This window comes from Erpetoichthys calabaricus, chromosome 11, assembly GCF_900747795.2.
Source record: "Erpetoichthys calabaricus chromosome 11, fErpCal1.3, whole genome shotgun sequence".
Classification (NCBI taxonomy): domain Eukaryota; kingdom Metazoa; phylum Chordata; class Cladistia; order Polypteriformes; family Polypteridae; genus Erpetoichthys; species Erpetoichthys calabaricus.
Window position 1 is genome coordinate 66,068,046 of NC_041404.2, and position 14,109 is coordinate 66,082,154.

The 14,109-nt window shown below is 38.6% G+C and overlaps 1 protein-coding gene across 4 annotated transcripts in view; it reads right to left on the bottom strand.

Moving 5' to 3' along the window:
• zgc:162200 (uncharacterized protein LOC558638 homolog) overlaps positions 1-14,109 on the bottom strand; it is a 96,121-nt gene that overhangs the window by 32,236 nt on the left and 49,776 nt on the right. For all 4 annotated transcript variants that reach the window (XM_028813252.2, XM_028813248.2, XM_028813249.2 and 1 more), the window contains exons 5-7: positions 5,578-6,021; positions 705-1,514; positions 140-319 (exon numbers count right to left, since the gene is read on the bottom strand). In XM_028813252.2, coding sequence (XP_028669085.1) covers positions 140-319; positions 705-1,514; positions 5,578-6,021 — 1,434 coding nt within the window. The remainder of the gene's footprint in view (positions 1-139; positions 320-704; positions 1,515-5,577; positions 6,022-14,109) is intronic.

A 14,109-nucleotide genomic window follows, 5' to 3' on the forward strand; every position in this document is an offset into this window, starting at 1 on the left:
GAACAACTGGACACAGAAAAGCTGAGAGCTTGAATGATAAGGTTTTAGTTAGGAAAAAAAGGAACTGAGTAAAAACAATTGGAATCCTTTTAGGTTAATGGACAAGCATACATCACGGAAGACAAGCTGACCAGCCTACTTGCTTGTTTGCCTTGAGGACAGTCCTTAGTGTAGCAATCTGTTCCCGCTTGGTACTGAGAAGTGATTTCAGCTTTAAAACCTCCTCCATGAGTGCTGCATTGTCTAGTTCTGCTTCAGTGCCCAAAAGAGAAGAAACAGGAAAGTTGCCTCCTCTTTGTCTTGAAAGGTCCACGGCCACCTTAAAAAAAAAAAAAAAATTTTAAATATAGCATGTATATTCAAAAGTCAAATGTTTTGTTGCATTAAACTGTATTGGGCAATCTTTGTAACATATTTTGACATGGTATTATAAATTCAAGTTGTAATCTAAAGAATGACTAAATATAAATAATAATTTAGTAGAAAGGTAGAATACAGCCACATTTTTTCATTCCTTATGGATATGGATTGGCAACTGCTGCACAACTCATGTTTTTCATTTTCAGCAATATTTAAGAATCCACAGATTTTTTTGAAAATTCTTTTTAATTATAGGGTTATAAGAAGCTACAGTCTATTTCTGTAGTCTCGGCTACTAAATAGTAATCATAAACCTAGTTTGGATATATTAATTTATAGCATACCTGTAAATGTTTAATCTGGTTCCTTGCTACAGTTATTAGATTTCGTGCATTCAAAGGGTCTCTAAAGTCTATAGTAGGCGAGCTGGAGCTGCCTCCAACAGGGGAAGAATCGCCACTATGACTACTTTCACTGACTGGAGACTCTGGGCTGAGCATCATCTTTCCTAAAAGATCAGAAGAACGACGTTTTTTGAGGGAGCTGCGGCTGCCTCTTCCTTCTTTGTAGTAGTCAAGCATGACCCGATTTGGTGTTATATTATTGCACATACAAATATGGTGATATAAGCTAGCCATCTCTTCTGTGAATACCACCAGCTCTTTCTGTACCATACCAAGAATGACATCTGTATCTGTTGCCACTTTACGAGCTGTTCCAATTTCTTTTTCCAACTCAGAGATTCGGTCCTGGTCTTGTCGGCTAATCTTGATACACTGACAAATTTTATCAGCAAGCTCCTGTGCTTCACCCCTCCATCTGTCTTTCTCATTTTTGTATTTGGTTTCTAGAGCACTAAATCTGGCTTCTGCTTCTTTTAAATTCTTCTTAAGATGTATAAGCTCTTCATTAGTTGAAAATGGGAATTCTGGGTTTTCTTCACCGTTGACATGTAGTTGGCAAGAACCCTTGCTCCCCATATTGTTTCCTTTCTGATGCTGCAATAGTAAGTCATTGGAGCTCTGCAATGCCTCCAACTGTTGAACTGACTTGTGTACCATATGTTGTTGCTCTGATAGAGCCTCCTTTGTTATATCTAACTGCTTCTGTAACTCTTGCACAGAATTGATGAGGGTTGTTTTTTCCTTCTCCACCTGTATAAAAGAAAGCTAAGATTTACATGTTATCCTATAAGAAATTTTAAAACATTTTATTTTCAAAAATTAACAAGGCCCTATGACAACAACAAAAAATCTAAAAGTATCAGAAAATACAAATAAGTTACATAATGTGTAGTATTTATAGTATTTGAGTACTGTATTTAGGGCGGCATGGTGGTGCAGTGGGTAGCGCTGCTGCCTCGCAGTTGGGAGACCTGGGGACCTGGGTTCGCTTCCCGGGTCCTCCCTGCGTGGAGTTTGCATGTTCTCCCCGTGTCTGCATGGGTTTCCTCTGGGCACTCTGGTTTCCTCCCACAGTCCAAAGACATGCAGGTTAGGTGGATTGGCGATTCTAAATTGGCCCTAGTGTGTGCTTGGTGTGTGGGTGTGTTTGTGTGTGTCCTGCGGTGGGTTGGCACCCTGCCCGGGATTGGTTCCTGCCTTGTGCCCTGTGTTGGCTGGGATTGGCTCCAGCAGACCCCTGTGACCCTGTGTTCGGATTCAGCAAGTTGGAAAATGGATGGATGGATGGAGTACTGTATTTACTAAATATTTACTAAAATGTATACAGCACATTTATCAATAGGCTTTTAACAAAACTGATTATGTTTGCATTAATTACTACATTAAAAATTCTAACCCATTAAATTCATATTTAGAATTATGGGTAGCTGTAGACTATGGTAGCAGAAATTAACACAAGATTGGGAAAATCTCTGAAGAGGATATCAGTCTACTTTGAAATGCAAAGAAAATGGACATGCATAGCAAAGCAATTAAGACCGGTCACTCAGCATAATAAGAATATCTTGGAATGTAAGAGGATATCACATATCCTAATCAAAACCCACTGAAATTTGCGGGCATAAGACACCCCAGGTTAAGTTATAATAATAAATTGTAAATATTAAAGGTCTACCAAAGAGCAAATTACACTAAATAAAGGTGTCAGCATTATAGAAGATAAACATAAACCAAGGCCTCAGTGAATTACAAAAACAAGAAACAATCATGAGACTATGTATGACTAAAGCAATACAGTCATCAGAACTACAATCTTGCATGCTCCCCTACCAAAAAAAAATCTTATTAGAGAAAGTCTATGTTCATCACATGCTGCGGTTTTGGCTAGCTAATAAGCATAAGGATTTGCAGACTAGTTTATCACAGGGCAATAATCCCTCAAAACACAATTATAGCCAAAGTTTGAAGAAGAAATTAGCTAAACAAATAAAATTAGAACAGTCAGAGAAAACACAACTAAACATGCTGTAAATTGGTCTGTTGCCGTTGAGAATAAAAAATGAATGATTTTTCAGAAAGCAGAAGATAATTTTAAATTCCTCAACTGCTGAAAATTGCTAACAGTACAAGAAGAAAAAGCGAAAAGATGAAAGAAAGAGACAAACATGAAAGGAAGGAAAAAGAAAGAATAATAAAAAAAATATATAGACACTTTTAGTACTGTGGATGTTGCTAATAGGAAAGAATGTTCAATTTTAGAAATATATTTTATTCTTCTTCACAGTGGATCAAAGTTTGTTACTAGGTAACTAACTGCAAGGATACAATGATAACCCTGCACATACAGTATATCACTAAAGTAGTTACAAATACAGTTATGTGACTTTGTTCAGGTGTTCCACTGCAGTGCGTATAAAGGAAGGATGTGGTTGCTCAAGACAGAAAATATGTAAAAAAACATGAATAGATATATATGTTTTGTGATTCATACTCGACAAAAGGGAGCTAATAGAGGTGTTAGACAAATATGAAATTTAATATTCAGAACATGTAAAGTGCAGAAAGAAAGCTAAATTGTTTGGTCAACTGGGTACTATGAAATGGGACACTAAAAAACATTGATTCAAAAAATATTGATTCTGTACAAAAAATAAAGTAAAAAAAGAGTATCAAAACAAAGAGCTACTGGTGATTAAAAAATCAACCACTGAGGTAGACTTTGATTTAATGGTGGTATCTTGTATAAATATAAGAAATTGACATTAATAATTAAGAATGCAAAGTTGAAGAGAGACCTGGGGACCCGGGTTCACTTCCCGGGTCCTCCCTGCGTGGAGTCTGCATGTTCTCCCCGTGTCTGCGTGGGTTTCCTCCGGGCGCTCCGGTTTCCTCCCACAGTCCAAAGACATGCAGGTTAGGTGGATTGGCGATTCTAAATTGGCCCTAGTGTGTGCTTGGTGTGTGGGTGTGTTTGTGTGTGTCCTGCGGTGGGTTGGCACCCTGCCCGGGATTGGTTCCTGCCTTGTGCCCTGTGTTGGCTGGGATTGGCTCCAGCAGACCCCCGTGACCCTGTGTTCGGATTCAGCGGGTTGGGAAATGGATGGATGGAAGTTGAAGAGTGTGAATGAAAACATTTTTTAAAGAACTGTGAAAAAGATTATTTTTTTCTCCATTACAAGCTAAATGAAGAACTATGCATAAAAAAACCATATAATATTTCAGCTAACAAAAGGGCTAAGAGTAACTTTCAGTAATGTACAAAAAATAAACTTTAAAACTGTAATATTAACACAAAAGGTATCCAACTGCAATAAGATGAACTCCTCTATAAACCCAAATTGTTCAAAGCAGACAGAAAGATACTTTAATCACACTAGCATCAAGTCTGTCATCAATTTTGACATCAATGCCGAGAAATTGGCCTAATAATTCAAAATTTAAAGCAATGCCAGGGGTTTGTCTGATTGAGGCCAATATAAATGACTTGGCAAGACTTGTTTCAGAAGAATATGCATGAAGAAAGTGGAACTCATCTCAGGTGATGATGACCACCCATTAAACAGAGCCATTACCTACAGTAAGCATGAAAGGACAAAAATCTCGCACAAACCGCAGATTTTTTTTCCTCCCAAGTTCCCTACAGCTGTTAACAAAAAGCACGTAGGAGAACATACTGTGCTTTTACATAGCACTGTACATACTGTATGTCTAACTGAAACCTTTCTTAGAAGTAGTTATCCAAAAACTGATGATAAACATTTTGAGAGCTAGCCCGAACACCATCAGACAGACACCGGTACTATTATAAAACACATTTTAGTCCCCAACACAGTCCCGCACAGCACACAGTGCTCCCGCACCAATCACCACAAATCACGGGTCTTTCAATGTCTGTGGGCCGACTGTTTCTCCCCAACTGTAGGAAGGCGGCCCCTTATACAGTCACCCAGATGTGCTCCAGGTGCTCGCTGAAGTCCTTCTGGCGACACTTCCTGGTGTGGCGGAAGTGCCGCATGAGCACCTGGAAGCACTCTGGGCATCCCTGGAAGGTCCTTCCTCCACCTTCCCAGGTGTGGCAGAAGTGCAGATCTCCCGGGCTCTATGAGGCTTGGGGTGCCCACTGGTGGTGGCCACGGGCCCCAATGGGTTTGAGCCTCCTCGCCCCGTCCCCGTGGTCCCCACACTATCCAGGGCAGTTGCCCCCTCGTGCCATATAGACTGTTTTCCGGTCCTTCCAGGCATCCTGGCTGGGTCAGACCCCCAGCCTCCTGCCACAACATTTAAATTTTACTGTTGCTTAAATTGATCTTATATGCTTCTATGTTTTAGGTACAGGCCTAACCCATTGTCTTTATGCACTTTTTTCTTTAATTTGCAACTGTAATTGAAAAGATAAATACCAAGTTTTCTTTTGTAAACATGACTGCAAAGCTCAAAAAAGCAATTACACAATCAATAGACAAACTTTAAATACACTTCTTTCATCCTTTCTGTCTCATGTCCATTTTCATACATACAGTGGGCAGTAGCTACTATATTGTTAATTTTTTATTGTGAAATGCATTAATGAACAACCTGCCGGAATATTACAGCTAAAAAAGATGTTAAACACGGTTCAGGAAAACAAAAATACTGTTGAGGTCTACATTTTGCTATTAAGATATCACATCCCCTGGTGACTTGTGACAGGTCATATGAGAATCAAAACGTACCCACATGTGACACTGTAATGGTAGACAAGGTAAAGCATAACTATCTTATGCTTTTGCTAACAAATTAACATTTATAAGTTAGTAATATCATATCATCTTACCTGGAGCAGTTGCTGTTTAAGCCTTTGAGATTCTGAAAGATTCAACTCACTAAGCAGATCTGAGACCAGGCTGGGTGCAGGCCGGAAAACATCACTGTTCCGTGGAGTTGAGATACGGTGTATGTGCTCTCCATTGATTTTGGGAGGGTATATCCCACAACTGTTAAAGCCACTGTCTTCTTGGCCATCTTGAAGACTCTCTTCCAGACCCTCCAGATTAAGATGAAGGTTGCTGAGGGAGTCAAAGGGATTGATAGAATACATTGACAGTTCCTTACGCAGGCTGCTCTTTTGTTCTCTCTCCTCTTTAAGGGTATGCAGAGCTTCCTCAAGCTGTCGTTCAGAGATTTCTCGCAGACGATTCATTTCTTCAATCTGGTTATTCAAAAGCACCAGCTCTTCGTCTCTGCATTTCAGCTCATGCTTCACTGCTTCAAACTCCACCTTGTGAAGACAAGTAAAACATATGACTTTAGATTAACATATTTCAAGATATGAACACAATTACTTTGGGTAGTACTACACAAAAAATGCTGAGCTTTATATATCACAAAGCTAAACTGAATCGAGCCTTTGAATTATGCTCTATTCCATTGGAAACTATCTAAAGAATCATCTTTATTAGGATGGACAAACTTTGTACTGAATTAGTATAGAGCAGTGGTGTCCAACTTAAGGCCCGTGTCCAAATCCCATCCTTGGACCTTTTTTAAGGTGCCCTGCTACATCAGTATACAAATCATGTCACATATGGCACAAGATGACCATTAGTTTTCTCAAAAACTCCTTTTAACATGTGTTTCATATACAGATTGTATCCATATATAATTTACATTTACATCTGGTATTAAAATGTATCTCCAGTTTTTTCCCTGTGCAGCACTGCGCATCGCGGATAGTAACCTATACAGCCATGATGAAAACTGACCGCTAATAATGACCCAGCAAGAAAATGCAAAAAGAAGGTGGCACGTTCAATGTTTTGGAGTGATTAGAGTTTCATGATGGTAGTTCAACTTTATACAGTCCCCTGTTGACAATCTGCTCAGTTTTTAAAGCTGCACAGGTGTCATGGTTGGCCACAAAATTTGCAGCTTGTCTGACTACAGCCACTGTCATAAACAACTATCGTATTTTCTGCTGACTTGAACTATGCATGTGGATAAAAAGCACAATTGCATATCCACTCATGCTAAATGTGATTGTTATCCGTTATGACCAGTTCAGAATGTGGTCTGTGTGGTCTATCACCAGCATGTTTACACCTGTTTTTTAATTTGTTGAAGTACCATTTTAATGTGATGTATGTTAATCTAAGTGTAAACAGATCTACACTGCATTAGCTACAAAGCCTTGCGTGTGTCCAGACTGCTGCCCTCACTCAACTTCATGCACTGACATAGTTTTTTCATTTGATGCGGATTTCTGTCCCGTGGCCATTGGTACCTTTCCTAACCTACTTTACTTTCTGAGAAAAAAAAAAAAAAAGCTGATAAAGATGGAAATCAGTTTCAAGAGAGATACGAGGCAGAATATATGACTATGATGAGAAAAGATGTACCTGTACATCTTGTCTATAGAGAAAATGTGGTGGTAGTTGTTTGTTGATATACTCCAGCCTGCATTGGGTGTACAAAGTGTTATTTTCTGCCCTAATAAAACTGAATTTGATACTCCTGGTATATAGGCTGTGTATTTTTATTTCAGCTAATTGGAATCCACTTGCTATAAACATGGTCTAGGGGCCACATTGACTGCCCAGACAGCAATTCCTAAATTCAGCATAGAAGTATAGTTCTTGGCTTAGTTGCAAATGTCAGGAAAAGCTGAAAGCAGTTATATGCTAAAACCAGTTACTGTAAAGAATAAAAGGGGCTCATTAAACAGAAATATTGAAGAGTTAATATATGCATATCTATATCTTTTATCAAAAAACATGAATCTATTCATCTTTTTGGTGTGCCTGCTTAAAGAAGTTCACATTAACTTATTTTCACTTTCAAAGCAGACATTGTATCCTCCTTATCTCTAGGGGCGCCACTTTACGTGCCTGCATGTGACTCAATCATATTAACTTTCAACATGAAAAAGAAGAACTAAAATAAACATACTTGCTAAGAAACAACAATGCAGGTGAAGATACTAAAACTAAGATAAAAGTAGGAAACTTGATATGACCTTTTATACTTTTAACATTGCAATTGCAATTAACAGTGCAATTGTTTACATATTCAGACTAAAATGTATGGCATAAATCTTAGACACACAAATTATCTTTCTCTGATACTGTTCCCGGATTCATTAGACTAAAAATGGGGACAAATAGAGAAAACAGCAACCTGTGCTCAAATGTATTTCACATAGAAGCAAATCCCAAAAGTGTTGATAAATCAGCAATTTATGAAGATCACGGCTTAAGTAGTTTAAACGAAGAGGGATGTTTAGGAGTGATGCATACTGTATGTAAGCTAAACATGGTTCGTCAAGAAGCACTTAAAAGATAAGTATATATGCCTAATGCCCTGTTTAATGCTCAATAATGGCCCATTACATTGTCCAACTTTAAGCAGAGAGGGCAAAAGGTAACTGACAGCTTTGGAGGAAAAATATTTTACAGTGTCATCAGGGGTGTAGAAATCAAACTTTTTTCTACTTGTCCACGGACAAGTAAACTTAGAAAATCCACTTGTCCGCCAGTTAAATTCACTTGCCATAAACAAATAACAGAAGTGAAAAATAGTTTATTTTTTCTGATCTCTTTTATTGATACCAAAACTGCCTTCCATTTTAAAACTGAAAAAAGTTCTTTCAGGGAGTAGTACTTTGCCACCTTGCTCTAGAACATTATATAAAAGATTCTCTTATCATTTTAACTCACTAATAAACAATGCCTTCATTATAGCTACACTAGTTCTGTTTCACATATTACAGTTACATAACATAACAGAACACTGTCCTGATTCGTTTTTTGCCATGTTCTTCAGCTTTTGTCTTGCAACATCTTCTCCCCCAAGAATCTTTACCATCTCAGACAGCATGGGCTGAATGCTATTCATTTCTGTTTGAGCTGAACTGCATGGTTCCTGGACTGATGGTCCTGCAGAAGTGGATTGCTGATGACTTGTCAGGTTTTTATGAGTGATGTGCCTGTTGCCAGATGACAGCCAGAATTCCACAGCTGGTAGTGGGTCATACTCTTCTAAAGGTTTGCCATTAACAACAATGCGCATCTGGTTTTGAAGGTTTTCCTGAGTCAGGCAGGTTCTTAGAGAACTCTTTACTAAATTCATATTGGAGAATAATCTCTCACAAGAAGAAAAAATAATCACATCTAAGTGAAGATTTTTATAGATATTTCGTAACATTTGGAAACCATTAGAATGTTTTCTTCTTTATTTTTAATAAACTGACAGCGTGAAACCAACTTGTTTTATATGAAAAATTCTCTAATCGAAAATGATCTATAGACAGCTCATCAAAATTGATGTTGTCACGCAATAAACTTCTTAACTCCTCAATATATCACAACCTATGCGAAATCACAAATTTCAGGAAAGATTAACTGCCTAACAAGCTTTGTTATGTGAAAACATTTGCATTGTAAGTAAAATGACCGCATTTTTATGTAGAAACAATGAATTTTATCAATCGTCTTCTATAATACGCTACCGTGGCTGTTCGTTTATCTGTCCAGGATTTTAAATCACCTGTAGCTCGCAAACTGTTTCACCTATTGACTTGAAATTTGGTACACATATACTACGTGACGTCTACTATCCGCTTTCGGGGTGATGATTTGTATTACTCTTCATTTTTATTTTATTGTTGAATCAACTCTCAGCACCGCGCAGCAGAGAGGCCGTGTGGCACATGCGTATATGCGCCGTTCTCATTCCCCACCGCCTTCGCTAATCATTCTTGTGGCAGATTGAAGACTTAATTGCCAGCTTAAGTGAAAAATTAAAGAAAACGTACTAAGTAATTGCTACACAAAAACTAACTTAATCAGTTTTAACGCGAAAAGATGCCAACAAAAGAAGAGAAGCAGTGAGCCGCTAGGGTGGAGAAGAGAAGAGCTGCTCAGGAAGCAGCAAGCGCATCAACCTCTGAGCAAACGAATGGTAAACAGAGACAGAGAAAGAGGATGAAAACTAGGAATGCTCAAGTCAAGTGTATTCACTGCAGTATGCCATTACTGGTAATATATAAAAGTTATTGATTAAAATGAAAAATCATCAGATTACATCGTAATGTCAGCATGAAAAAATGACCGCATCTCCAAGCGTGTAAATAGTAGGGTAAAATACTTAAGACCATAGCAGTGCTTCCCCTTTGAAAAATCAGCCGTCATTTTGTAAACAATATTGAAGACCAATTTCAGACATGAAGAACATGCTTAAGTAGACGGTTTCCGCACGAAGTACATACCCAAATGTTTAAAATTTGAAAGTAGTGGTAAAGATGTGCCCTTCACAGCACATATAATTATTTTTTCTCTTGTCTCTTGCACTTGAGCGCGGACAACTGAAACCAGAAAAACAAGCTTGCCCGACGGTCAATTTACCCCTGTCGGACGAGTCGGGCGTTGGATTTCTGCACCCCTGGTCATGACCAAAATCATAAATATATATATGGCTAACAATAAATAATGAAAAGTTCCATTTTGGCAGTTTTATTTGTGTTAAAATACTAAAACATACATAAGACAAGTTTATCTTGCTAAATTTTTCTTAAAACCTAAGTCGAATAACTATTTGGCTCTGTTTAAGGCGTATTATTTGATTGCAAACAGGAAAAAAGGGTGATGTTAACAATGATTCTGTACTTGCACCGAGTTTTTAGCCTAACAAAAGAAAATGTTAACATTATGTATATATTATTAGATTATAGTATCTCTACCATCATCATAGTCTTTCTTGCTCCAAAAGAAAATCTGAAATGTAACCATAACATGCCTAAATAATAGTGTTAATTTGTTTTTTGTAGACTCAGTTTTTATTGCATTTGATATAGGAGTCTCTTTAACAATGCTAATGTTGGGATGGTCTTTGTTATGAATTAACTAATAAAATGCACACTATTTTTATTTTTAACAGGCTGTGTATCACAAGCAATTCAAAAATAAAATGTTAAATATTATTATAAAAATGTGATGCTGACATTTCTATCCTTATTATTGCTATTAGATTTGTCTTTGTTAAATTAGTGTTGTTTACATTTTGTCAGTCTGTTGTAGCCTTAACTTTACAGTTCTAAAGAGGGGTGAATATACAGCAGATATTGCTTACAGCCCTCCCATCCTAAATATTTCCTGGAAGTTTATGAAAGGTCATGCCTTGCTTAGTACTTGGGTGGGTGACTTCTCGTGAATATGGTAATCCTACTGTAACTTTTTTTTCCTGGCCACCAAGAAACAATACTCCTCCTTTATCTTACTGTAGCTCAGCTATACTCAAAGTGGTCAGCACCAGTTTGTGAGCCACCAGCTTCAAGTCTTCAATGTTCCATTATTACTTGTGATTACAGCAACATAGTTACAAAGATACCATTATCACAGAAAGCATCTCACATAATGAAAAGAAGTCAGTCATCAAAAAGACACATTATCAATGTGTGCAAAGCATGGTAGAATTCATTTTAAAAATCATATAAAATGTATGTGACTTACAACTCCAATTCCAAAAAAGTTGGGATGCTGTGTAAAATGTAAATAAAAACTGAATGCAATGATTTGCAAGTCTCATAAACCCATATTTTATTCACAGTAGAATATAGAAAACATATCAAATGTTTATACTTAAGAAAATTAACCATTTTAAGATAAGAATAAGGCCATTTTGAATTTGATGGCAGCAACACGTCTCAAAAAAGTTGGGACAGTGCCAGGTTTACCACTGTGTAGCATCCCCTCTTCTTTTAACAACAGACCATAAACATCTGGGAACTGAGGAGAATAGTTGGACTTTTGTGAGAGGAAAGTTGTCCCACTCTTGTCTGAAATAGGATTCTAGCTACTCAACAGTCTTGGGTCCTCTTTGTCGTACTTTTTGTTTCATGATGCACCAAATGTTTTCAACTGGTGAAAGGTCTGGATTGCAGGGAGGCCACTTCAGTTCTTCTACTATGAAGCTATTATTTTGTAATAGATGCAGTATGCAGTTTAGCATTACCTTGCAGAAATATGACTGAAAAAGACGTTGTCTGGATAGGTACATATGTTGGTGTAAAACCTGTCTATATCTTTCATCATTGATGATACCTTTCCAGATTTGCAAGCTGCCAATTCCATAGCCACCAATGCACCACCATACCACAAGAGATGCAGGCTTTTGAACTGAGCACTGATAAGCTGGATGGTCCCTCTCCTCTTTAGTCCAGAAGACACGGTGTCCATGTTTTCCAAAAAGAATTTCAAATTTCAATTCATCTAACCACATAACAGTTTTCCACTATGCCTCAGTCCATTTCAAATGAGCTTTGATCCAGTGAATTCAGCAGCATTTCTGGATCATGTTCACATATGGCTTCTTCTTTGCACGATAGAGCTTTAAACATGCTGTTGCAGATGGCCGGGTCCCATGCCCGGCCGGGACGCCCCTTCGATGGGTATTCTTGGGGAGCAGCCCCGGACGGTGCAGTACCTCCCCCTGAACGCTGGATGGCAGCCCCCTGGGTTGGAGCGGTGCTGCAGTCTTTCGCAGGGCTTCATGGGAGATGGAGTTCTCCACAGCCCTGTTGGGATATGGGGAGGCCGCCAGGGGATGTGGCATGGGTCCCTGAGCCCAGCTGGACTAATCTCAGTCCCACCCGGGAGTGCAACCGGAAACAGGTGATCAAGCACCTGGAGTACTTCCGGGTTGGCCATAAAAGGAGCCAGCAACCACCACTCAAGGGCCAGAATCGGAAGGCAGAGGAGAAAGCTTGTGGAGGAGTGGTGGTGGAAGAGACAGAGGAGTGTTGTAGTGTGGTTTTGGTGTTTGGGACTGTGCTGTGGCTGGGGGGATTACAGGGAAGATGTGCCCTCCAGCTGAAGAAAAATAAAAGTTTATTTATTTTTATACGTGCCTCCTGTGTTGGGTCGGGTGCAATATAGTGCCTTTCTTACAATGCATTTGTGGATGACACGGTGAAATGTGTTCATAGGCAATGATTTCTGTGTTCCTGAGTCCCATGCAGTGATTTCCATGACAGAATCAGGCCTGCTTTTAATGCAATGCAGCCTGAGGGCCAGACGATTATGGGCATCCAATATTCATTTTTGGCCTTGTCCCTTTTGCACAGAGATTTCTCCACGTTCTCTGAATCTGTTGAGAACATTATGTACTGTAGATCATGAGATATTCAAAGTCTTTGCAACTTTTCATTGAGGAACATTTTCTGAAATTGTTCCAGAATTTGTAGACACAGTTTTTTGCAGATTATTGAACCTCTGCCTATCTTTACTTCTGAGAGGCTCTGCCTTGCTAAGATTCTCTTTTTATATCCAATCATGTTACTGACCTGCTGCCAATTAACATAATTGGTTGCAAAATGTTCCTCCAGCTGTTTCTTTTAGTACCACTTAGTTTTCCAGCCTTTTGTTGCCCCTGTCCCAACTTTTTTGAGATGTGTTGCTACCATCAAATTCAAAAACAGCGAATATTTTTCATGGAATAGTAAAATGTCTCACTTTCAACATCTGATATGTTTTCTATTTTCTATTGTTAATAAAATATGGGTTTATGAGATGCACAAATCATTGTATTCTGTTTTTATTTACATTTTACACAGCATCCCAACTTTTTTAGATTTGGGGTTATAAACCAAACTGTAAATACGGTCTGCAAATTACCATGTTAAATCATATGCTTTGGGAATGCAATGCACGCAAATCATATTGGGTAACATGTTTTGTTTTATATGTCAGATATATGAAATAATTCTAAATTTGAAACTATTGCCATTAAAGGGCTTAGGGCAATACCATATCGAACTTGGTCATCAAAAAAACTCTATATTAAGGTATTGCATACATTGTTTATACTCAATTGGAAAATATACATTTTAAGCACCATAACTCAATGGGAAAAAGCCTGTGTTTTACTTAAAAATAGAAAAGATTCAATTTCCTTGCAAAGAATAGCTCAAAGCTTTTTAGAATTGGCAAGAAGTCACTTAAAAAACCACACACAAATCAGCTTCTGTTAGGATTTTGATGTCTCAGCATATACAAGAAACTAATGCATATTGGTTTATTTGCCCACACATTTCTCCAAACCAGGTGAAGGGGGGCTGCCAAGATTGACTTGATTTGAATTCATATAAAACATAATTGGGCGGCACGGTGGCGCAGTGGGTAGCGCTGCTGCCTCGCAGTTGGGAGACCTGGGGACCCGGGTTCGCTTCCCGGGTCCTCCCTGCATGGAGTTTGCATGTTCTCCCCGTGTCTGCGTGGGTTTCCTCCGGGCGCTCCGGTTTCCTCCCACAGTCCAAAGACATGCAGGTTAGGTGGATTGGCGATTCTAAATTGGCCCTAGTGTGTGCTTGGTGTGT